This window comes from Schistosoma haematobium, chromosome ZW (assembly GCF_000699445.3).
Source record: "Schistosoma haematobium chromosome ZW, whole genome shotgun sequence".
In the NCBI taxonomy this organism is placed as follows: domain Eukaryota; kingdom Metazoa; phylum Platyhelminthes; class Trematoda; order Strigeidida; family Schistosomatidae; genus Schistosoma; species Schistosoma haematobium.
The window spans coordinates 2,745,319-2,771,420 of NC_067195.1; the positions used below are offsets into that span (position 1 = coordinate 2,745,319).

Genomic DNA, 26,102 nt, shown 5'->3' on the forward strand with positions numbered 1-26,102 from the left:
TTGTGCGAAGCTATTGACCAACTTGTAGTCACAGTTTGAAAAGTCGATGACTGCTGTTACAGTCAGTAAGGGTTGAAGGCTACAAATCGACAGCAAAAGGTGGCACGATGAAGTCTCTAAAAGATGATAAACGGTGAATGCTGCGTGTTTGTCCGGTTAGTGAACAGAAAAATATCGAAAAGAACATAAGAAACCAAGAGTGTCACTCTGGACTCATGTCAATGATACCCGTGAAAAACGCTGTCAGTGTTGGGATAGAGGCGACAATATCGTTTTCAGTTTGCAGGAGATTCGCTCGACTGCATAAACTGATGATTCGCGCGAATGATATTGTCGTCAGACCACCAATTGAACTGGACAGGTTGTAAATCGTCGAGTAGTTGAACAGCCGATTGATGTACCGGAATCATCTGTTAAATAACAGCCACGAGGAAACAATACTTCATAAAATGAAGTACGACATCGAAGTAGAACAACTACAATTGTTCAGATGTGTTACAATGTCAAGTCTAAATAACATCGTCCTTACGTATACTGACAGTTGCACTGAACGTTCGTTTAGGTATAGTTAGCGTAACAGTTGGATGTGTGAATAAAAACATATACGAAAACTATGGTTGGGTTCGTGGAGAATTTTCGAGGACGTTTAGATATTTTTCAAACCCGTATCGCATGTAAATAAACCGAAAATAGAATTAAAATGACTGTCGTGTAATAAGGAAGTCGAGCCATGATTTACCGTGTGAATTAATAGCAAATACTAGGGGTATAATAAACATTAATTAAAATGGTAACCACCAATGAAACTAAGGTTTAGAGGGTCCAGGTAACGTGGCCATTTCGTAAAAGGCTGATGCAAAGAGCTTATTACCTAGCGTTAAGTGACATATTAAATACGACAACATGTGTACTTGGGACATGGACTAAGCGTGCTCGTGTACATGCAATATGTTTTACCACAGTACGTCGACTAACGAGTCATAAATGTACATGATTTCGACTAAAACTTGACGGCAGTGACAGAACATATGACTAGTTTACGTGAAAGCAACTACGAAATGTTATCACGCATCATAAATATAGTACGAAATAATCTAATGAAATTATGAAACTCGCCTGGGTTACTCTTGCCTTTAAGTAATGAAGTAGGCAGTAGTTTGAATCTGGATTATGTACGAGGTACTGTTGATTAAATTTTTCGATTAACACAGAGTTGTAGACTGACGAACAGTCTAAACGAGATCTAAGATCGCAGGAAATTTATAGTTCAAACTCACCGTGAATTTCTAGCATTCGTATCCTCTGTTTGGCCATGGAACTCAGCAATTGGAAATTAGGCAGGCAGTGGTAAAAAAAAAGCAGAACATTCTAGTAGATAGTGGTTAAGCAGAAAGATGAATTTATAGTCGATAGTTAATCTTGTCTTATTTATACCAGTGGATAAGGTACAAAGAGATATGCGTTCGTGTTGCCTTGTGGCTATACTCACGAGTGGTTGATATTTTAACAGACATATTACACAGGAGCATTTACATGCTGCTAATGCTTGTTAAAGAACCACAATAGCCGATTATAATCGTAGTTGATTGGTTAGTTCTGTCGATTGAACGAATTATCTAGGTTTAAATGCTAATCAACATTGACATGAAGCAACGAAAGTTCACAGATTAACATAGGCGATGATAAAAATGAAAAAGAATAAGTATAGAATACAATAATAAAGATTATAGTGATAGGTTGCGTTATTCGAAGTCTTGCTCACCAGTGTAGATCACCAACGTAGATGATCTATGTCGAAATGATTGGAGGCCGACTCGAGTTAGACGTGAATAGTGTGACGAACCAACTAACGTCGAAGTCACACCTCGTGGTCAGCACCTTACGTGGACTACCTTCATTGACGTAACAAGGTACTATAGATGCTTTGAAGACTGTACAACACAAAGGACGTTATTACAGAAATATATTAGTTAAAGTAGATACAAGCGAAAGTAAGACCACTGCCGCACGGGCCAGTCCATGGCGTATGATTAACTAATGCGCGTTGCTTGTACATGACCTTGGCAGGGAGCGATGATCTGTTCGACATTCAGTGATCCAACTGCCGGATGATTTGGCTAGGGCTCAGTGACATTTCACTGGCCCTACAGATCCTCTATATTCACCAACCTGGTTAGAGCGCCGAACATTCACTTTTTGTTCTCTCAATTTCGTAAACAACACCCCCACCACGAGAATGCAGTGAGTAGGACTTCCTTGACGGTGGTTATATGCACGTGGCTATATGAGAGCATTTGGAGGGGGATAGTTTAATCTCTCCACTCTCGACCGTACCAGAGCATTTGGGGGCCATTGTTTCATATATTCTTGCATATCAATCATAACAATATGATAAGTATCTTTTCATGAATTTCGACTTCAAGTCATTCAACACTATTATTGATAATGGTAACAATAAACTATAGGAGCAAATTTTAAACCTGATTGTAACTAGAATAGTATGACATTTATATGTGCTTTTAGTTTATTCCTAAAAACGCTAACTAATAATATAATACTTTTAACCCGTCGTAAAGGTTGATGGCTATCTGTTCAGTGAATGATACGTTAGTAGTTGACATGTAAATTATTGGACTTGAGGTTAAGTGTAAACATCAACCTTGAGGAGTTATAGCAGGTAAATACAACTGATAATCTCTAAATAGGATGAAATGCTCAATCGGGATTCTAATATTATTCACACATTGTACACTTTAAAACAATCGTTTAGTTCAAATTAGACTATCCCATTTTTTCTTAACTGAAATGTTCTAAGTGATGAACATACCTATAAATTTTATCACTATGATAACTGTAAAATTGAGTCTCTCGGCACTTTTGTAACTGGATAAGCAGCTATTAAAAATATAGGGGATTGTCGCTTTTTATGTGCGTATCGACTCTGTTGAATTCACAGTCTTATTGCCTTGATAATCTTGATAAGTTGGAACCACTGACGTCCTTCCATCCACTCCAATTCCCACAACACAAAATGAGAACACGAAAGATTGTTGTGATGAAGATTTACTGACTCTTTGAAAACCCGTCTCCAAAAAAATTTCAAAATCACACCATCTTTAGACTATAATACAATCATTTATATAACAACTTTATAGTACATAAAGGAGGAAGTAGTTACAGTTACTGTAAAAACGCATACAATAAATGTAGTTCACCTGAATTATCAGAGGGAATAAAGTTGTCACTATGGACGAGAGTTCACATTTGTCATGTAGAACAAAGTTTATACTGAATTGATACAAAAAATGTTTTTGATTCAGATCATGAACTGATTGATGTTAGACCACCACTGAAAACCTGGGAGCACTGGAAGGCCGTTTCGTCCTATTGTGGGACTCCTTAGTGGAGCGCATCCACGATCCTCCTCGCGGGTTCGAACCCGGGGCCTTTAGTTTCACGCACGAACTCTTAACCTCTTGACCACTGAGTTGGCCGGCATCCGATGGTGTTAATGTCCAACTTGAACAAATCTACGAAATCGCGCGATCATCTTCCATTGTAATGAGCTAGATACCTATCTCTATCCAACACGGACTAGCTCCACTGGTCATAGCTTCTCACTAGAACTCCCAGAATTCCCTCGCGAAGCTAGTCACTAGTGAGGAGGAAAAAGGATTGACCTTAAAATGTCACCTTAAACGTAGTTCAAACTCTGACCAACGTTCATAATGGATTGATAATATATATATATATATTGCCCTAACAAATTTCATCTTCTTATCATCCCTTTCTCATCAAGCGTATATATTACTTATATGACTCCATGACCTACGAATTTAGCACTATTCCTTACGATTAATCACATGATATTCTCTTGTTTTAGTCGAAACTTTGTTTGTATAAGAACTGATTCAATGTACTGACTGAAGATCTTGAATTTATGTGTGATAACCTAACTATATTTATCCACTAATAATTCACTATCATTTATGGACAACCTTTGAGCGACGCCAGACTGACTATGAGAGTTTGCACCTAATAACTAGGATCAAACAAAGGTTATAAACCAGTGTGAAGTATTAGAATTATGATTCACAATTGATGGGGGGGGGTTGTTCATCACGAACTGAAATCAGCTATGATATCAGAACTCTATTTAACGAAATAAATGAATGAATTTTGCTCTAACCCCCGAAACCCAATGAACTTATACCTGATTAGTCCATCGTTTGCCCCCAAATGCCCTGGTACAGCCGAGAGTGGGGAGAGTGCGCTCTCCCATTCGAAATGCTCTCACATGGTCACGCGTATATAGCCTCTGCCAAGGAAGTCCTACTCACTGCCTTCTCCTGGCGGAGGTGTTGTTTACGAAATTGAGAGGACGAAAAGCGAGTGTCCAGTGCTTTAACCGGATTCCAAACCAATGGTGCACATGGGCTCCAGTATCCTGAAGGAACAAATGGCGTATGAACCAATTTTTGGTCACCGGTTAGCATGAGACTGCATCTCTTTAAGATGATCCTTTGCCTTGTGGATCAGACCTTCAAGTCATACGCTCGGGGTGTGGCCCCTAATAAAACCACCCGCTTCTGTTAGGGCACCTGGGCAGTATCACAGCCCTCATACATATCGAATGAGATTTGTGTGGCGCATATGTTCATCCTTCAATTATAGTTTCACCAATAACTCTTCTTTTTTTTCTTATTTCATTGATTTACTTTTGTTTATAGTAATCCAATTGAAGAAACAATTATTAATCGTTGGAATCAACCAATCATTAATCCTGATCTATTAATTGCTATAGTACGTATACAATCATTCTATCGTGGTTGTCGTATTCGAAATACAATACGTTTAAGTCAAACCAAATATCTAATAGAAACTTTATTATCTATCATCAATTCACAGAATAAATCAAATATAGATAATAATCATTTGATGCATAAGCGATCATTATTAAGAATTAAACGTTTATCAATTGGTTGGATGTCTTGTTTAAATGTATTACAACAAGGTCATTTACAATGTGAGGCGGGAAATCGATTAATTGAAAACTTAATTCTTACTAATTCCAAAACTACTACTGATAATATTAATAATAATAGTAGTATACAAAATAAATTATATAAAGATATGAATTCTTATTTAAGTATTAAAGAATATTCTGGTAACTATGGTGATATACCATCACCATGTCCAATGCATCATACAGGATCAGAATTACATCATATGAATCGATTACATAATTCATTACATCAAGATTGGATTCATTTATTATTTCGTGATTGTATTTATTCATCAAAATGTTTAAAAAATGAGAGCATAATAATCAATGATGAAGAAGAAATTCAATATTCATTTCGTTTAAAAACTACTATACCGGATAGTTATATCCTATTGATCAATAATGATAATGGTAAGTTTACAAATACGTACAATAAGTAACTATTTATGAGTAGTATATAGTTATGGATGAGCCAATCAGTAGTGTCTGAGGGATTTCAAGGTTACGGTGCCAATTCCACTACCTGATGCTAACGGACAATCGGTTCATACAGAACGTGATAATTGAGGAACTATAACAAATAAAATGGCGAGACTATGATTTATATTGGTGCTAAAGTCATTTATCTATTTGGCTAAATAAAGTTTTGTCTGATAAGTCTTGCGGATTGAACGCTATATTCGTTTCCTAAGGCATTCTGTAACCCCCAAGCTAGAACTATACAGCGACCTGAACACGAGAAAGAAGACGCAAAGTATGCGAGAAGTACTTTACTCCAAGATTCATTTTTATATAGAAAAACATGGGTATTTATAGATGTTAACATTTCCTAAATCAACATCATATTTTGGCCAATCCGCTAAAAGACATATTATTCTACTGACCAATAGTAGCACGCCACGTTGACATTCTAGAAAGCTCCATCATGCTCTGATTAGCTAGGACTCTTCGGCTCCGTTTCAGTTCTCGGAAAGCCGACTCAACATTATCATTATAGCTGATGTCAGTTCATGACGAAAACCTCATATATATATAATTCCTAACCAAGGCAAATTATGACAATTATTGCGAACTGGATAATAAAAGCACCAGTAACACTGGCTGCAGCCAGGTACTACAATATATACAGATGTTTAGAGAGCGTACAGACTCCTACATAGGTTTGGTTATGTGCATCGTGTCGTTATCCACAAGTGACATTTTGTGCACTCAACAACCGGAGTGCACATAAATAATATTGAAACTATGTGGTGGAGGCTGAGAGAGTTTTTGAGACTTTATCATGGCTCCAGAGGCTGACTATTCTGTAGCCGTATGGATGATTTCCTCTACTGCATGCAATACGATATTAGAACCTCTTTCTAACCTTGACAAGTTTCTGAACCATGTACATGAAGTGTATACACTTTATTTCTTTAGTTTCGTATAATATAATTTTACTCTATACTAAGTGTTTCTTGATTAGCTAATATTTTTCAAGTTCACTTAAGATTCGTTCAAAGGTTGTCCATAAATTATAGTCTCGTCTAGTTATCTTATGTAATTTATTTCATTGTTTAATTAAATACCAGATCTATTTAAGTAGTTCGTACAAGACAAGAATGTTTACCTTGAATATGTACTTACTGATATGGTTTATTCGACTGTGGGACTCCTCTGCAGTGTGCATCCACGACCTCTCCCTCTGCGAGATTCAAACCCAGGTTTTCCATGGTGGTCTAGCTTCAACTGACTCATGATCTTAACCATTAAAATTACTATAATATCCACAAAGCCCATCTCATATGGTTTAGTTGAGAGTTTACTGTAATTAAAAGAGTAACGTAAAAATTGTTTTATTAAACTATCCTAAAGACTATCTATATCAAATGAATTATACATGATAGGTTATGAATAAGTGAATTTTTCTAGTTATCTTGTCATCGTCAGTATTCATATGTTTCCATTAGTCGGATAACCTCTGAAGATGTTGATGAACTGTTAACACTATCACCACATTTTTGGTAATAAAGCGCTACCACGTAGTCTAGGTTTTTAATCTCTACCTATTTGGTTAGTCAATCGTTATGATTGATATAGTAAATGAATTGGATGTAACAGAACATAACACGAGAAATATTCTTCAAATGTTCTAATTGTGAATTGAAATCTGATAATTTGATTAACTGAGTACAAATATTATCTGATAAGAGCCAATCACAGCACACTGATGAAATGAAGTTCATTAACCCTTAATATATCTCTTCAGAACGATAGATATCTGTTATATCTAGAGCTTAGATTCTTAATATACAGCTTATAACTCAATTACTCGGACGCTAGAACTGTTCCAAGTTTCAAATGAGAAGACAGAAGACAAGTGAAAGGAATGTTATCCCAAACAGTGTCAATTATGGTACAAAACTGCCAGGTATTTATAGTTTTTAGTAAAAACGAAATCATCATTATAGTTATCCAATCCATGCACTTGTCCATACATTTGTCCAATAGGAAAGCTGAACGTAGGGATTCTGGAATATTCTTCCATAAGCTGATTGGATGGGATATCTTCTTAGAGCTTCCTTGAGTTCACCCGTGGATCATCCTCACAATATCCTAAGTTACAAATTAGGGTAACAACATGTGTTTACAAAATAAGGAGTAGCTTTTAAGTAGTTTGATGAATAATATTCAAGATTTTAGAGTAATAAATGTTCAGTTGAACCTTATGACCGGCACCAATACAAATTCAGTTCTAACCTGTTAACTGATAAAAGTCTGGATAAAATATTGGTCAAGCATCCCACAGTCAGTTACTCTATAAGAAACAGCTAGTCTATTGGATAAATTTAAAAGGTCAATTTTACTTGGTGATAAGATTTGACACTGAAAACCAATAGATTAAAATATCACTGAAAACCAGGGGACACAGGTAAATAGTTTTATTCATATTCATGACTATCGAGTCATCTAGCGTTATCTAATTTTCAGTCATTCTGATACATCTTATATTCGACCGATTTCGCACAAATTTCCTTATTATTTCCTGCTCCCCAAAACTCTTATACTCTTGAACGACGAACGAATAGTAAATATGAAAGAAGTTTAACTTTGGAGCTTAGTTTATGTACAGAGTTGGGAAAATGTAAGTACTCGAGCAGCTTTCACGCTGTGAAACATCGGATCTAATTCCTGCTTGATGATTTAGTGAACACAGTACAAGGATATTAATGTAATTAGATGTGAGATTCTGGAAAACATGCTAAAATTGGTAGTTGTCCACTCAGGATAATGAAAAAATAAAGTCTTTCTCTGAATTCTCTCAGATGTTTCTAAAAAACTCTGATTATTCGAAGTAATTTCAGTATTTATCTTAGTTCTTATAATTTTCAAGTTAATTGTATATATACGCATGAGTTGCGTTCTTCCGGGCTCCTTGTGAAGTACATATTTTTCCGATTGCGGCTTGCCTTCTCCTTTTAGTTAACAGCGCTGAGGTACAGGTAAATAGCCTAGCTTGTCCTGTTGTTTTCTTGCTGTCTTTCGTTCCGTTTGCTGATCCTAGGTGATATCTTAATCCCTTGAACATAGAACCAATAAATGACCATTTTCAACGGAGTGAAATGGGAAATATGAAGTGTTGGATTGTGAATTGGTAGTTTAACACTATCATGTTCACTGTTGATCATATGTTGGATAACGAATTGAACTATGATTATGTATTACTCAAAATGATGAAATAAATGTAATACATAAAGTTTTATAGTTTTCTAAAGCTTTTTATCTCATATCAATCAGTGATATTGATCTGTAGTTATGAATGTAAAATATGATTGTTCATTGAGTGTGAACGAATAGGCACTTGACCTATGAACTAGAAAATATGTGATTTCCATTCCTCTCCTTGATTTATACACCGGACTCATGGAGAGTGATCACTTGTAACTTCATTGTGAAACATGGCCTGTAAGAGTAGAGGATATTCGTAGGTTACTAGTATCCGATCATAGGTGTCTTCGAATCATTGATCGTATATCCTGAGGCAACTGAGTAAGTAATCCAGTTGTTAAGAAACGGGTACTAGATAAGGGTGGCAAATCAATTGATGAAGTAGTGAAACTTCATCAGTTGAGATGGCTGGGACACGTGTTATGTATGCCCAAACACCAACCGCCTCGAAGAGCAATGTTTTACGGTATAGGAGTAGGTTGGAAGAAGACTAGGAGCGGCCAGAACAAAACACGGCACGAATTCATGAAGTCACTGGCAAGTTAACTGAGCCATATTGGTAGGTGTAGACTACCTTGTTGGGATCCGCGGGACGATAGTAAGCGATTGTTAGAGACCTTGAATGACATGACTCAAGATTGTTTGAAATGGTGTGCGCAAGGTGCATTCACTCTTTGTGTTCTCCCAAATTCTAATCTTCTGAATTCTTCATATCCCATTTTTTCTTTCCAAATTCCTTTCACTGTATTATACTCATTGAATAACATTTTCAAACCTCAATCTTTCCGATTACTTCTTATACTTTTACTAACTCTACCACTATAGGATTTAGATGGACAATTGTATCTCTGTGCTGATGTGGTATAGCAACTTGAAATGATGTACATACGTACAAAATTCTACTTTGTTACTGACTAACTGATTGAATCTGGTTGTTTATTCTGGATTGTAAATCCTAGATATGATATGAAGTGATTAATTATATAAAGTACTTCTAAAAACAAGAAAAAATATCATAAACTATCCACTTTACCACTCCCCTTTCTATATATATGTATGTTTTCTTTTTTTGTAGGTGAAATCATTCATCCATCCATTGAATATCCTTATAGTTGGTTAAATCTTAACGAAAATAAACATGGATATAGTTTATTAGGATTAGTAACTAATCATATAACACCTATATCAAATGGTAAATGGAATTTACAATTATTAGGACCTGGTATCATTGGTAATGAAAATCTTCCTAAACCATTAAATACAACATTAAATTTATGGTCAAATTTTCATATTATTGAATTAGAAGATTATTATGAACCAAATCGGAAAAATCTATTATTTCGACGTAGAATTATAGTAAGTTTATTTATATAGTAACTGCCTTATTTGTTGTTAGGGAATCATTTTTAAAACTAGTTAACCCTGAACAACTATTTCATTTAAGTATATGACTGATTAACAAAGTATGTTCATAACTTTACCTTTGGATTGAACATAAGAGATCTAGAACCTTTATTAGACTATGAGGCTTAGGTTTAAACATTGATATGTCTAACGTCAGTCAATTCATGACATAACTATTTCATTCTAGTATGTGATTTATCAACACAGCATGTTCATAACCCTGACTTTGGATTGAATATAGGAGATCCCAAACCTTTAGACTACTAAGTATGGATGTAAAGATTTCTATTTCTAAATTCAATCAATTTCTGAATTCTATAGCTTATAGGTTCTTATTCGAATTTCAAGAATTACTAGTAAACATATGATGATTGTTATGATAGGGTATATATTCCAGTTTATGTAATTTGAAGTTCATATTATCAATCTCATATAGCATCATTGTTCACTTCTGCGAAGAAGTTATGAAGAAACGATTGTTAAGTGCTATGTAGATTTCAATGGTTCTCTATCTCATAACAGTTATCGAATAAGCTAAATAAAATTAGAGTTGAACTCATGAGTCCACCATAGAAAACATGGAAAAACTGGACGGCCGTTTCGTCTTAGTATGGGACTCCTCAACAGTGAGCATTCACCATCCCGCACACGGGATTCAAGCACAGGATTTATCAGTCTCACGCGATAACGCTTAACCACTAGACCACTGAGCCGACTGGTACGTAACGGTGTTAATGTCTAACTTCAAACAATTCACGAAATCTCACCACTGTCCATCATTGTCATCAGTGAGTGATTATCACACAACAGACCCCTTTGAACTTCACCGTTCATTGCTTCTCACTAGAAGAACTCCACGAAATATCTCTTGAAACCAGTCACTAGTGAGCATATGTTGATGAATATCAGAAGAGGTTTTTATGGATATTATAATAATTTCAATAGTTGAGATTATGAGTCGATTGAAGCTAGATCAACATGGAAAATCTGGAAGAAAACAACTACTTATTCACCGTGACCAGTGGAGCTAATCCATATCGGGTAGAGATAGGTATCTGTCTCAGTACAATGGAAGATGGTCGCGCGATTTCGTGGATTTGTTGAAGTTGGACATTAACACCGTCGCATGCCGGCCAACTCAGTGGTCTAGAGGTTAAGCGTTCGCGCTCGAGACCGAAGGCCCTGGGTCCGAATCCCACGAACGGGATCATGGATGCGCACTGCTGAGGAGTCCCACAATAGGGCGAAACGGCCGTCCAGTGCTACCAGGTTTCCAAAGGTGGTCTGACATCAATCGGTTCATGATCTCAATCAAAAAATTCTAACCATTTATATTTTCTTTTTTTTTCTCATTTACTAATAGGCTTCTAATGATAGTTTGATAACGGTTCATTTACGATTATCTGTACCAAATGTTTATACGCGTTTATGCATTAAAATGGGCAATAAAGAAATGATCTCTGCTGAAGGTTTTGGTGCAGCATGTATTTTTGCTTATATTATATTAGCTGATACAATAATAGATGACAGAAATAGTCAAACATCTAATTCAGGACGTCTATTAGAAGTGAATAAAGGTGACAATGTCAAGTTAAATATAAAAGATGTGACCAATTCAAAAGTTATATCGAATAAATTGAATACTACTAAAGTATCTCCAAGAAGATCTGCATCAGTGAAGAAAAATATGAAACCGGGAGTAAGTTGAATAAATTCTATCAATGAAAATAATTACGTATTTTATGTAATCAATCCATTAGTTATGACGTTGTATTCATCATGGTTACTAATCTCATAGAACATTCAAATTTTTCCAACCTTACAAAAAAAAAACAGAACATTAGAAGGTCTGATGAATGATTGCAAATAGTCAATTGAAGCCAGATCTGGGTTCGAATCCCGCGAGTCAGGGTCGTGGATTTGCACTACTGAAGAGTCCCACAATAGGACGAAACGGTCGTCCAGTGCTTCCGGGTTTTTCATCGTGGTCTAGCTTCAATTGACTCATGATCTCAATTATTGATATCTTTTATACTCCCAATGGAGTATAGACCGCCGGCTAGCATTCTCCGACTCACTCTATCCTGAGTCTTCCTTTCTAGTCCTATTCAATTTTTTAAATTCTTCTCATGTCTGTCTCCATTTTTCGGTATAATGTAATCTTTGGTTTTCTTCTTCTTCTTCGGCCTAGAGGATTTCAGATGAGGACTTTCCTTGTGACGCAGTTGGGTGATTTCCTCAATGTGTGTCCTATTCACTTCCAGCGCTTCTTTCTCTAAAAATACGATGACCAGAAAAAAACAACTCATTACAAATAATAACTTTATATAATGAAATAGCGACATAGTTATGGATGTAAAGTTGGGTAACACATTGATTGTTAATCAGCTATCATTTACAAATGGTAAAGAATAAAGTAACAATTGATTAGGCAAATGAAAACTTATAATCAAGGTTTTTCGAAAATTCCATAAACCAACTAAGTAATAAGCAAAGATGGATGGTGACTAGCAGTAGAATACAGGATAACGCGATGACGTTTGAAGCGAACGGTATTAAGTATGAGTCTCGGGGTAAACATTAACTCTAGGATGCAGGTACGTCCAGTTGAAGAGTCTCAAATAGGACGAAACGCGCTACCTGGATTCCATTATCAGCCATCATCCACCTTTACTTATAATGCTTGTACAGTAAGGTAATATCGAGGCAATCCCTACAGTATACACATTAGCCAACTAGAGACTGATCAATTGCAGTCCTAAACATCAATGGTAAGATACAAATAAACAATACCAAATCAGAATGGGTTTTATGTAGAGTTTTAGCAATTTCACAGGTTGAAATCATGAGTCGATTGAAGCTAGACCACCATGGAAAAACTGGAAGCACTGGACGGCCGTTTCGTCCTAGTATGGGACTCCTCAGCAGTGCGCATCCACGATCCCGCACCACGCGGGGCTCGAACCCAGGACCTACTGGCTTCGCACGCGAGCACTTAACCACTAGACCGGGATCGTGGAAGCGCACTGCTGAGGAGTCCCATACTAGGACGAAACGGCGGTCCAGTGTTTCCAGGTTTTCCATGGTGGTCTAGCTTCCATCGACTCATGATTTCAACCTGTGAAATACCAAATCAACTAATTAATAGATTTATATTAGAGTGATGCGAACTAATTCTTCAAATATTAGCTTCCAGAGTTTTTATACAGTTAGAAGCTAATTTTCATGAGAACTAGAAGTTACTTAATAATAATTTTGTGCTTACTAATGAGTAGTTTCGGTATGAATTTCGAGAAGTCTTTAAATGGTAGACTTAGATTATTTAGACCATTCAACCTGAGAATGAATTATAAGCTCACTAGTGACATTGGTTAGGGATCATATTATGTCACATATTATTTGTAGCTGAGAATTTGGATTATTGCATTCATGACTTGCCAAACGTCAAGATTCTGGGATCTATCCAGTTTAAGGTTGTGTCTATACACAACTGGTTAGTGACAAACTAAGACAAAATAGTTGGAGTCTCTTATTTCAGTAAATTTTGAATTGGGTTCTAATCCCATAGGAATAATAAGTTCTACTAGAATGAGCACTGTAAACATCTCAGTAGTGATGTCTCAGATTGTAAGGTTATATGACGCACGATCAAGTTTACTAAGGGACACCAGTTTACTAAGAGTTACAGGTATTCTTTGTTAACGAGATATAAATAACACAAAGCCTAGTTCTAGAGATTCCAGTCGACTACCTCCGACCACTTCAAACATTTACTGAGAAAAATAATCAGTACGGTCATCTTAGTAATTACGGCGTTGTATCGAAAGAACAACAACAGTATATAATAAATATATTTATATGTAGTAGTGAAATACAGGAAGCGAGTTTCATCCTGTTTGAGATTCGTCAGCTGGATGAGCCAGCAGCCTAATGTTTATATTCATATTTGAAATTAAACTCAGTACCTTCCTCGACAATTTACCATTATGATGGGTTTTAATTCTTTCATAATACTGAGTAAGCACATACATTTGGGTATCCTAATTATTCACTTCAAACAAATGTAAAACAGAATAGTTATTTAGAAAGATATTGTACAATTGGAAAATAGGTAATGCGAACGTTTAAACATAAACTAAAAACTTTAAATGAAGACATTCTAACTTTCAGAGCAGAGTTTAAATGGTTTGAATTATTTTTAGCGAGTTCGTTTTCTACGGGATGGGGTTGCTAACCCCATGCCCAACCCTCCTTTATTCGAGCTTAGGATCGGCAGTAGCCCAAGAGGGGCTCCAGGCGGAGTTAAACGTTTGAACAGGTTGCCATTATTTTCTAATATATTTGATAACTTTACTTAACTTAGTATTCTACTCCTTTTAAATAATTAACAACAATGTTTCCTCTATACAAATCAATTCATAATTTAGAGTAGTTCTGGCAGTTCAACTGGTGGTAGTACAACAGGAAGTGGTCGAGGTTCTAGTAGTACTAATAGTGCTAATATAGAGCGATCAAATCAATATGAACAATTCAATTCCAGTTCACCACATTCACATAGATCAGATAGTCAGCAAATAGAAGGAGAAAAAGAAGAAGAACGATATTATTGGATTGAAGCTTATGTAGATGGTAAAAATTGGCCATTGAGTATAAGTAATTGGGCATTTTTAGAAGAACAGCGTTGTAATAAACTTGAAGAGTGTCAAGGTTAATTATTGATTACTTTATTTGTTCTTTCTTTCTTTCATTATTTGTTTGTTTATTTGATATTGAAGCAGATAATTTAAGTAAGTTTTATGAAAACAATTGTCCATGGTTTGATCAAGGCTATTATATACTGACTGATCAGTCAGTCAGTCAACAACAACGTAGAACGTCGTACGTATGTACGTACGTACGTACGTACATCAGTTCGAGTTGCTATACCACATCAGCACACACATACAATTGTCCAGTCAAATCCCATACTGGTAGAAGTAGTAAAAGTATAAGCAGTAATCGGAAACATTACAGTTTGAAAATGTTATTCAGGGAGTACAACCCAGTGAAATAAAGTTGCAAAGAGAAAAGAAATAAAAGGACATGAAGAATTCAGAAGATTATAACTTGGGAGAACATAGAGGGTGGATGCACCCACACAATCGCAAACGATTATGAACCATGTCACTCAAGGTCTCTAACCATCAGTTACTATCATCTCGTGGATCCCAATCAGGTAGTATACACCAACCAATATGGCTCAGTCCACTTGTTAGTGACTTCATGAATTCGTGTCATGTTTTGTTTTGGCTGCCCCTGGTTTTCTTCCAGCCTACTCCTACATCATAAAACATCACATGTCGGAGCAATCGGTGGTCGGGCATACGTAACACATGTCCCATTGATCTCAACTGATTAAGTTTCATCATTTCATCAATTGATTTGCCATCCTTATCTATTACTCGTTTCCTAACAACTGGATTACTTACTCGGTTGTTCCAGGATATACAATTATTGATTCGAAGACACCATTGATACTGATTTATCAAACTCATTCTTGTCTAGTTTTAGTGTGTTGGGTTCATTAAGCTTGAATGGTACTACTGATTCGGCATATTAGGAACTAGACAGGTATTGCAATCTAATTCTGCCTCTAAATCCACGCGATCGTTCATTCTTGGACACTGTCCAGTCATTGAGCCAACAATTCGGAGACAACTCACTATTCAATGCGCGCTATCGATGTTTGAAGTTCACTATGAATGAAGATGATGATTTTCTCACACATGTGGGTATCGTCAACCAAGAATGTGAACGCTTCCGGTTGAAGTCGCTTACTGAAGACCAACTTAAAGCACTCATTCTCATCTGCAGCCTTCAATCGCAGAAGTTCAGTGACATTAGAACACGCTTGCTAAGTCGTTTGAATCAAGATCCAAAACTAACTCTTAATGATAGTGCAAACGAATATCAACGCCTAATCAACCTACAGCGTGATACTACGATGGTACAGAGTGGTGGTTCAGATCGTGCCGAAGTTCATGTAGTCCAACAACCACCCAACTCGCATAAAACTACCACAGCGACATCTAGTAAGCTTTGTATCTGTTAACATCTGAATAAGTTTCATCTGCTGCTCGAGTAATAATTCAAGTTTAGAAGGATCCATGTTCCCGAAACCACCGCCGCCAAATTGTTAGGTTCGTTAAGCTTGAATGGTACTACTGATTCGGCTTATTCGGAACGGAACGAAGGATCAGGATTCAGAGATTCGATGAACTATTCCGGTCCGTTGTCCCCGACTCAGCTAACTCGATCAAGAAGTCTTGGTAAGACGTAGAAGTGTATTCTACAGGTAACCAGCAGATACCAAGTCATGTCAGATCAAGTCAAGTCAATCAGGCACACAAGTCAAGCGTATTTATGCAAATATTTATAATCGATATTGTCATGGTAAAATATTTTAAACATCAATCAATAAGTCCATCGATGGACAGCCATTCAAATATTTAATCGATAAGTTCGTCAATTGACTGCTATTTAATCATTTAATCGATAAGCTCATCAATTGACTGCCATTCAAATATTTAAACATTTAATCGATAAGTTAATCGATATGTGGAATCACAAAATATGAGTTTGGGGATCTATCGTCCTCAACAAGTGTTGATTATTTGATCATTATCATGGGTGACTTGACATTAAGTACCCTATTTTTCTAGTGTTAGGTCGTAGAATGTTATCAAGAAGAGGTATTAGATATAATTCCCAGTGCTATGTACTATCCTTCATCAAAACATACTCACAATCTCGAAGAATCCCATTTCTTTTACTGGAATTGAACCCATATCACTCAATGTCATAGAGATGTTACTAATGTGGCTATTTGAGTCGTGATTGATTTTCTGTATAACCAGAATATACACACTGACTGATCAATGAGTATGTCATGTTTATTCTAACATCTTCATTGAAGATTTGATTTATATGTTCTACAATAGTGGCAACTTTTTTTACTGTGATACTGGTTAGTGCAGCTTTGTGTTTCAGAGTAAATATCTATTTCTTCAAACGTGTAGGTACATGCCTTGCTGATACGTTTCACCTAGTATGAAATATAGGGATTCCTATAGATTTCACCTAACCGTCTAACATCAAAAGTGATTTGATAGTCTTAGGTTCGAATAATCAGTCTGAAATCTTTCAAATCGTATGACATTATGTGACCAGTGAAATTCTACTATTTTTTTCATCTATTACTCATTACTAATGAAACTGGCTTTGTTCGAACTAACATATGCCCGAGAAAAGCTTAGTTAGTTTAGTTGTCTGTGTTGTATAACTTATTCTCTGACTCTCAGCTTTTATGAAATGATATGCAGATGATCAGTCAGCTACAAGTATAGGTCATTCATGTAACCACGGTAACTGTACATATATCCCTGTCTGTATCAATCTGGGCAGGGAGTAGCATTATTCATCGGACCAAAAAATTCCTTGCACACATCTATTTCGGTCAGCCCTGACACATGTATGTACTATAGGTTTGTGTCAATTACTATTCGAATTATTGTGGGAATTCAGCTTTCCAGGATATATCAGTATAGAGGTTGTGGAGATTGTTAAGTTTTGATTGAGATCATGAACCGATTGATGATGTTAGACCATCATTGAAAACCTTGAAGCACTGGACGGCCGTTTCGTCCTATTGTGAGACTCCTCAGCAGTGCGCATCTACGATTCCTCTCGCGGGATTCGAACCCAGGGCCTTCAGTCTCCAGGATATATTTGGTCTTTGGTTTCATATTGTAGACTGGCCAAGTTTTTAGAAAGTGTATCTCAACTTATTAATAGTGATATAAGTGGTTTAACCAATTAGGCATCACTTCATTATAAGAAAATACTACAATAATAAAATATCATTTGTCTTAATCATCGTTCATTCATTGATTTACTTTTTCAGTAAATAATACAACTTCTCGAAATACTTCAGCTGATAAAAGTTCTGACAGTAGAACTATTAAATCAGCAACAAAATCACCTGGAAACAAAACAATTGGTATCACTGGTCAAAAATCTGGTTCTACACGTGGTACTTCAGCAAAAATTGATTTTAATCAAGCTCATTGGAAAATGAGAATAATATGTAATAATTCTGTAAGATTTATTCTTAGAATCAGTATGTTTCTTAAATGGAACTATTTCGATGTTTATCTGTTGTTTATTTATGACAATTGTTCTAATGGCAGACAATTTATTTCCTTTTGATAGATGCATAGTTATTAGTAGAACATTAAGAATGTCCAACTTTAACCAATTCACAACATTGCCCCATCGTCTGTTATTATCTTCAGTGAGTTACTGAGGGGTTCTATACTAGGACGAAACAGCCATCCAGTAATTCCATGTTTCCATGGTAGTCTAGATATAATTGACTTATGAATTCAAGTATACATTTATAAATGTCAATCGTATTGTAGTTCGGGATGCTAATAGTCAGTTGAAAAAAGCATGTTCTTTTTTTAATATCAGAAAGCGTTTTGGTTGATATTATAATGATTTTAATAGTTGAGATCATAATTCGATTGAAGCTAGATCATCATAGAAAACATGGGAATACTGGACGGCCGTTTTGTCATAGCATAAAACTCTTCAACAGTGCACATCCACAATCCCGCCTCGCGAGATTCGAACCCAGTACACATCAGTTTCGCGCGCGAGCGCTTAGCCATTAGATCACTGAGCCGACCGGCATCCGACAGTGTTAATGTCTAACTTCAACTAATCCACGAAATTCAGCGACATATTCACCATTGTTTTCAGTGAATTACTATCTCACAACTGACCCGATTGAAGTTCACTGGTCATTGGTTCTCACTAGAACTCCATAAAATATCCTTTGAAACCAGTCACTAATGAGCATATGTTGATTAATATCAGAAGAGGTTTTTATGGATAGCATAGTAATCTTAATATTTGAGATCATGAGTTCTCGTTTTATTGGTTGATATAACTGTCATACACTTTGTCATATTGAACTGGGCTGTTTCTTCTTTGTTATTTTTATCTAACGTTGATTGTTAATTGTTGCTTTCACCATAGCAACTGAAACAGTTTCAGATTATCTACAATGATCATGCAACAGATATTTCATTCAGAGTAATACTACAGTTGATGGTTAAACTTTGGAAGATGTGGAATCCTTCACATACCTGGGAAGCATCATCGATGAACAAGGAGAATCCGACGCAGAAGTAAAGGTGAGGATCGGCAAAGCAAGGGCTGTATTCCTGCTGTTGAAAAACATATAGAACTCAAAACAACTGTCTGTAAGCCAATATCAAAGTCACAATCTTCAATACGAACGTCAACACAGTTCTACTATACGGAGCTCAAACTTCGAGAACTACTACAACCATCAACAAAAACGTACAAGTATTTATAAATAGTTGTCTATGCAAGATACTCAACATCCGTTGACCGGATGCCATCAGCAACAGCCTTTTGTGGGAGAGAACAAACCAGCTTCCAGATGAAGAAGAAATTAGGAAAAGACGTTGGAAGTGGATAGGAAATACACTGAGGAAATCACCAAACTGCATCACGAGGCAAACGCTAACATGGAGTTCTGAAGGAAAGTGGAAAAGAGGAAGGTCAAAGAACACATTATGTTGGGAAATATAAACAGATATGAATAACAACTTGAAAGAACTGGGAAGGATTGCCCAGGGCAGGTTTAGATGGAGAGTGCTTGTCGGTTGCCTATGCTCCTCCACGAGGAGTAACAGGCGTAAGTAAGTAAGTGAGTAATCATTAAGCAATACTATTTATAATTGATTCTGGAGAATAGAAATTGAGTGAAAGAATAGAATGTTGTTGATTTGCCTGCTTTTATGCTTATAGAATGTTTCTACTCTCTTATTATTTTATTAGAATGACATTAAAATCATTAATATGGATAATAAAATATTAGAAATTAAAGCTTTAAAAAGAGCTTGGGAAGAAATGGAACCTGGTAGAGCAATAAGAGCTGAATTATCAAGAGCCCGTTATCTTGAAGAATATGGTCTAATAAATAAATTGGATAATAAAACTATTGTAGATGATTCAGGATCGACGATCACAATTAAATCTGATGGTTAGTTGTGTGAATCAATCAACTTTTTTTATTGTTAGTTGTATGTGTTGTCATCAAGAGACCTTGTTTAATCTAAGTTTCAACTCAACCATTACTCATAAACTAAGCATGTCTGTAGTCTTGATGGAACTGATTTACATTGTAGGTTTCAAATTGTACAGAATTCGAACATGTCCATTTGAAATTCACAAACTTTATAAATATGAGTATGAAAGAGTTCTGACTGATAATTGTCAATATTGTTGGATCTGAATTCCTAGAACATTCAGTCAGCTGTTACCCACAACCTAAACACGAATGGGGAAGTCATTAGTATTATGAAATAAAATTATCAATATATGTGTTACGGATACCCAGACATATATTTCTGTGTACGTACTAAGCTGAAGTGATATCATATTGAGATAAGATGGTGGTTGGAGGTAGTCAACAGGAACCCCTTGACCTAGGTTTCGTGCTACTTGTCACTTGTCAGCAAGATGTACCTGTAATCTTGAGTAGACTGATGCTCCCTGGCAGATTCGACCCCAAGACACCCAGCTTCATAGTTAGAGACGTAACCACTGAGCTATCTGGGCCTCCACCGAGCTCCTGTATGACTGAAATGTATTTACAATTGATTGGTCATTGGGTAGTGATCAATGTCATTTATGTCAGGTGGATTTTAGTGCAGATCGAATCTTATCGATCAAGTTGTATAGTGCACGTTATGTCGAATCACCTAGGCTGATGGCCACATTACAAATTGGTCGATAGGATTCAATCTTAACTAAGAAGGACCTGACATACATAACATTGATCATCATCCAATGATCAATCGATTGTAATATTTTGTCTTATTGAACATTAACTAGGAACATCGTAAGACATAGAGTTGATCACAGAAAATTATAAATAGTCATTTGAAAACTTGTAAGAACTTTGATATAATGATTAACTGAACTGTTAAAATGAAAATGAACAATCATGAAGCCAATATATTCATTCACTTCTTCTCTTTTACATCTTGAATCTTTCATTTATTCAAACGCTTATTTCTCCCTACTCTTACCAGTGTTTTTATTAGGAAAGTATTTTGTTTGTAATAATATTCACATTGCACTGTAGTTACGACCCTGGCATGAAAACTTAATCATTCAATTCCTTGTTAAATTCACATCTGTATCATATGAAGAAGTAATAATTCAACAATTCCTATTATGACTTTATATCCGGCTAGTTATCATGTGATTTATTCACCAATCAAAATACAACTTATACAATCTTCGCACTGTGCCAAAACCAATGACGTTCGACTGGTATAGGCAGTCTGGCGTCCTTATTGGTCTTATATCCGCCTAGTCCATCCACTTGAGTCCAGAACATCAATACCAGCTTCCATTATGCAAATCGAATCGAATCATTTGTTTCACACATACTGGGGTTTATAAATCAATCAAACAGACTGCGACGGAGCATAAAATAGGAAATAACATTCATACACAGTAACGTCAAAATGTGACTATGAATGTAGGAGGCAGTAGTTAATAAACTGAACATAGATTAAGAACCGTAAATCGTACAATAATAATATATAGGTTAAAATAAAGCTGTTAACAAGGGGAATATAGATATACACAGTCTAGTTACTGAATATTTATACCATAAGAATATATAAATAATATTACTGCATTAATAGATCTCAGAAGTTACTGGTGACTTAATCTTCTCTCGGATATAACATAGGGGAGTGGCAACATCTTGATTCACATGGGCTCCAATATCCTAAGGAAACAAATGGCATATGAATCAATTGTTGGTAACCAGCTAACATGAGACTGCATTTCCTAAAGTTACTCCACCGTCTTGTGGATTAGATCTTTAGGTTAGAGGCTCTGGTTATGACCCCCTGAGAAACCCACCTGCTTCAGTTAGGGAACTCGAACATTCGATTTATATCCAATTACTGAATAGTTATATCATAAGAATGTATAGATTAGTCAGTTAATTTGTCTCAGACGTACTCGTGATTTTATCTTCGCTCGGATATAACAAATCCTACTCACTTTTTCTCAAAAAGGTTTGATTGTTTTCTTTCAACTTTTAAACATCACTAAATAATTTATCAATACATGGTTAACTTATTCTATAACCTGAAGTTAACATGAAGTAAAATCGTAAATCATAGATATGAACAATTGACGAATCTCACAAAAAGACGAAACATGCGTTAAATTAGATTTCACTATGTAAATCATTCATTTTCTTTTGTTTTAATAAAATTCTCCATCTCTCTCTCTTTCTCACTCTCTTTCTTTCTTTAGATAATCTAATACAAATGATAAAAGATCATTCTCCATTAGATCACACTTTGTTATTAGATCCATCTCAAATTTATATTTTAAAATTCCCACCAGAATTAAATCGTACACTTTATCCAATTCAATTAATGAATTTAAACAAATTCTATCATCATTTCAATGAGATTGAATGTAAACGTATTGAACAAGTTCAATCTATTATGAATTCTTATTCAATGAATCCATGGTTTATTCTAGAATATTCTTTAAAACAAATTCAATGTTTATCTTATAAAAATTTAAATGACATTTTAAAATTCAAATATCAATTATTTAATGATTATTTAAAAAATTTAAAATTTGAAGATTTAAATTTAAAAAAAAACAAAATCAATATAAACAAAATTATATTGATTTATTGAAAATGATTCAAGTAAGTAGGATTAATCATTGTGATTAATATAATATAACAACTAATTGATGAATGAGTCAATCAAAGGTGTTTAAAAGAGATTTCAAGGTTACGATGCTAATTTCAGTGCTTAATACGTTATTGGTCCGATCGATAATTCACTGTTCTCTAAATATCATTCCATTATTGTCATTAATGAGTTACTATTTCATAACAGATCCAGTTGAACTCCACTGGTCATTGCTTCTCACTAGAACTCTAGGATAAACCTCAAGTCAGTCACCAATGAGAATATATTTAATAGTATCAGAAAAGGTTTTGTGGAGATTAACACTATTAAATGATGAGGATCTCTGTGGTCTAGAAGTTAAGCGTTTGCGTGCGAGACTGAAGGCCTTAAGTTTGAATTCCGTGAGCGGGAGTGTGGATGCGCAATACTCAGTGCCACAATAGGATGAAACGGCCTTCCAGTGCTTCCAGGTATTTAGTGGTGGTCTAACATCAATTGGTTCATGAACTCAATCAATGAATTAATAATCTCCACTACCCTTATACGGATAGTTAAGCTCATATAACATATTTTAGCTTTTGGGTGAACAGGCTAATTAGACCTTTTGACTTATTCCCTTAACAACCTTAACTGATTGTATATGAGTGTATGTGTGGGCATTGCTTATCTTATTCATCACATGGTTGTAGCTTATTTTTGTGTAACTACAACTATTGAATAAAGCTTGGTTAAATGGAGTTGGCTTACACTCCTTCTCCACTGTGTGTCGTTTCACTTCATTCTCTTCTATTTTTATCGTTCCTCTGAATGTCTGTCCAGATTAACGGTTGTAAGAAATATACATATTCAAAATCCTTTCTCGTATTGAACTTATTTTAATTCCCTCATGTCGCTAACGCGAATTGAATTATAATTTATCTAAGAGGAATGCCAGGATATATATTTCGATAACATTTTTAGTGGCCAGATATATGACTCCAGTTGGAACGTGTGATTAATTGCTGTTGAAACATACATGTTGCCAATTGTCGTGTATTATTATCAACTTCATCTACGTTAGTGATTAACGGAATTATATAAGTCAAATACGTAAATGGATTTTGAATATATATATATATATATATATTGTACACTCCTGATCTGGGCAGACATTCAGATCGACGAAGCGAAATGATGAGGTGTGGAGAATGTACAAAAGTCAACTCTATTTAACCAAGCGTTAATCAATATTTATAGTCACACAAAAGTAAGCTACAGACATATGATGAGTTGGATAAGCAGTGTACACATATATATATACACTCGTATAGAAACAGTCAAGGTTGATAAGTAAATAATTAACAAGTTGAAAACGTGACTCAAGAAGAACCGTTAAATTGACCTGTCCAGAGGCTAAAATAAGCTATGTGGGCTTGACATAGGACCAGCCACTACACACTCATGCGATTCAACAGGAGTCAGAACCTGGACCACTAAAGTTACTTGCTCAGTCATGAGAATTGACTAGATTTGGAAATGTGTATTAATGACAGTGGATTTCAATGGTCAAAAGATATCTGATCATGTGGACTAAATGCTATAAGCTCGATTGTCAGTTGAAAGATACTGTCCGAGAATAGAATAGTTATTCAGTGTTATATGATTTTTGACAGCTCGCTGGGTAGTATCAACTTGTAACAAATTAATTACCTTTTAAAGTTCGACTGTTTGTGTGTGTGTGTGTGACAATCCGATAACTAAACGAACGATCAGATGTATACAAAGATTAGGTACCTTTGGAAAGTTACTAGTTGACAGTCTTAGTGCCAACATTAACACTCAGTGTAAGTACACCTAATCTAGGAGTTCTGCATAGGACAAAATCCCATTTCTAGGTTCCATTGCCATCTATTATATAACATTATTTCAATCTTGCAACTAAATAGAACTATATAAGACGTTCTCTGAAGGTGTACATACTTTAAAAGAGATTGATCAGTTTGATCCTTAACAATAATGACAACGAGAGAACATAAATACTTACAAATATTATGCGCTAGATAGTTTATCTTTATTGTTTTAACGACCAACCAGCTGAAAAACCACAAAACATCTTATATAAATGGTAGATACAAGCAAATACTGAATCAGATATTCTAGTTGAGTTTGTAGTTCATTCTTAGTCTTTATGTTAACCTATTTAAACACTTGTATGAACACTTTTAGCTATTTTTGAGCAATCCTAGAGTTAACTGCATGTCTGTGATAATGTGGTGTGGCAACTCGAACTGATGTACCTACGCTCGAAGTTGTACGTTGTTACTGACTGACGAACTTTATTTATTTGAACACATAAATATTGATACAGAGGGGCACGGAAAACATGTACACCACACAAATCACTTGATTATAGTATGGGCTGTGATACTAACCAAGTGCTTAGACCAAAGCAGGTGGTTATCTTAGTGGGCCATATCCCAAGCCTTTGACCTACAGGTGTCATCCATAAGGCAGTGGACAAACGTCGCGAGATGCAGTCCCAAGGTAGCCGGTGATCAACAATAGGTTCATATGCTATTTGTTTCCTTAGGATCCTGGAGCCCATGTACAAAATTGTTTCGGAATCAGGGTTTTCCAACTGCCCTAGGTGGACTCTCCTTGTCCATCAACCCAACGCCGGACTTTCGCTTTTCGTTCTCTCAATTTCGTAAACAACAGTGAGTAGGACTTCCCTGATAGTGGCTGTGCACGTGGGACCATATGAGCGCATTTCGAGAGGGAGAGTGGACTATACTCACCCCCGACCATACCATGGCATTCATGGGCAATATTACAGTTAAACACACAAAAATACCTGTCAATTTTAATAAGACTACGATAATTTATCCGTACAGATTAACCATAATATACTACTGAAGTCAATGGTGCGACTATAATTTATGGACAACCTCTAAGAAACGCTAAAATGACCTTGACAATATTCACCTATTTACTAAAGTTAAATGAGAGTTATGAATTAGATTGAGGAATGAGGATTAGCACTTACAGTCGAATGTTAGACTAAGGAACAAGATTTAGTATTTTCATCATGAATAGACACCAGCTGTAATATCAAAATGGTATTTGTTATGTCTTTATGCTGGGCTAGTTATCACGTAACCTATTTTCCTATCAAAATATGACTTATT

At 35.7% G+C, this 26,102-nt stretch overlaps 1 protein-coding gene across 1 annotated transcript in view; it reads left to right on the plus strand.

The window, feature by feature from the left end:
• MS3_00010274 (uncharacterized protein) overlaps window positions 1-22,935 on the plus strand; it is a gene marked incomplete at both ends in the record, with an annotated part of 51,877 nt that extends 28,942 nt beyond the window's left edge. The window contains 7 exons of the mRNA XM_051218638.1: window positions 4,731-5,416; window positions 9,789-10,069; window positions 11,481-11,816; window positions 14,545-14,824; window positions 18,060-18,253; window positions 20,030-20,234; window positions 22,538-22,935. Of these exons, the coding sequence (XP_051070144.1) occupies window positions 4,731-5,416; window positions 9,789-10,069; window positions 11,481-11,816; window positions 14,545-14,824; window positions 18,060-18,253; window positions 20,030-20,234; window positions 22,538-22,935 (2,380 nt within the window). The remainder of the gene's footprint in view (window positions 1-4,730; window positions 5,417-9,788; window positions 10,070-11,480; window positions 11,817-14,544; window positions 14,825-18,059; window positions 18,254-20,029; window positions 20,235-22,537) is intronic.
• Between the last annotated feature and the right edge of the window lie 3,167 nt (window positions 22,936-26,102).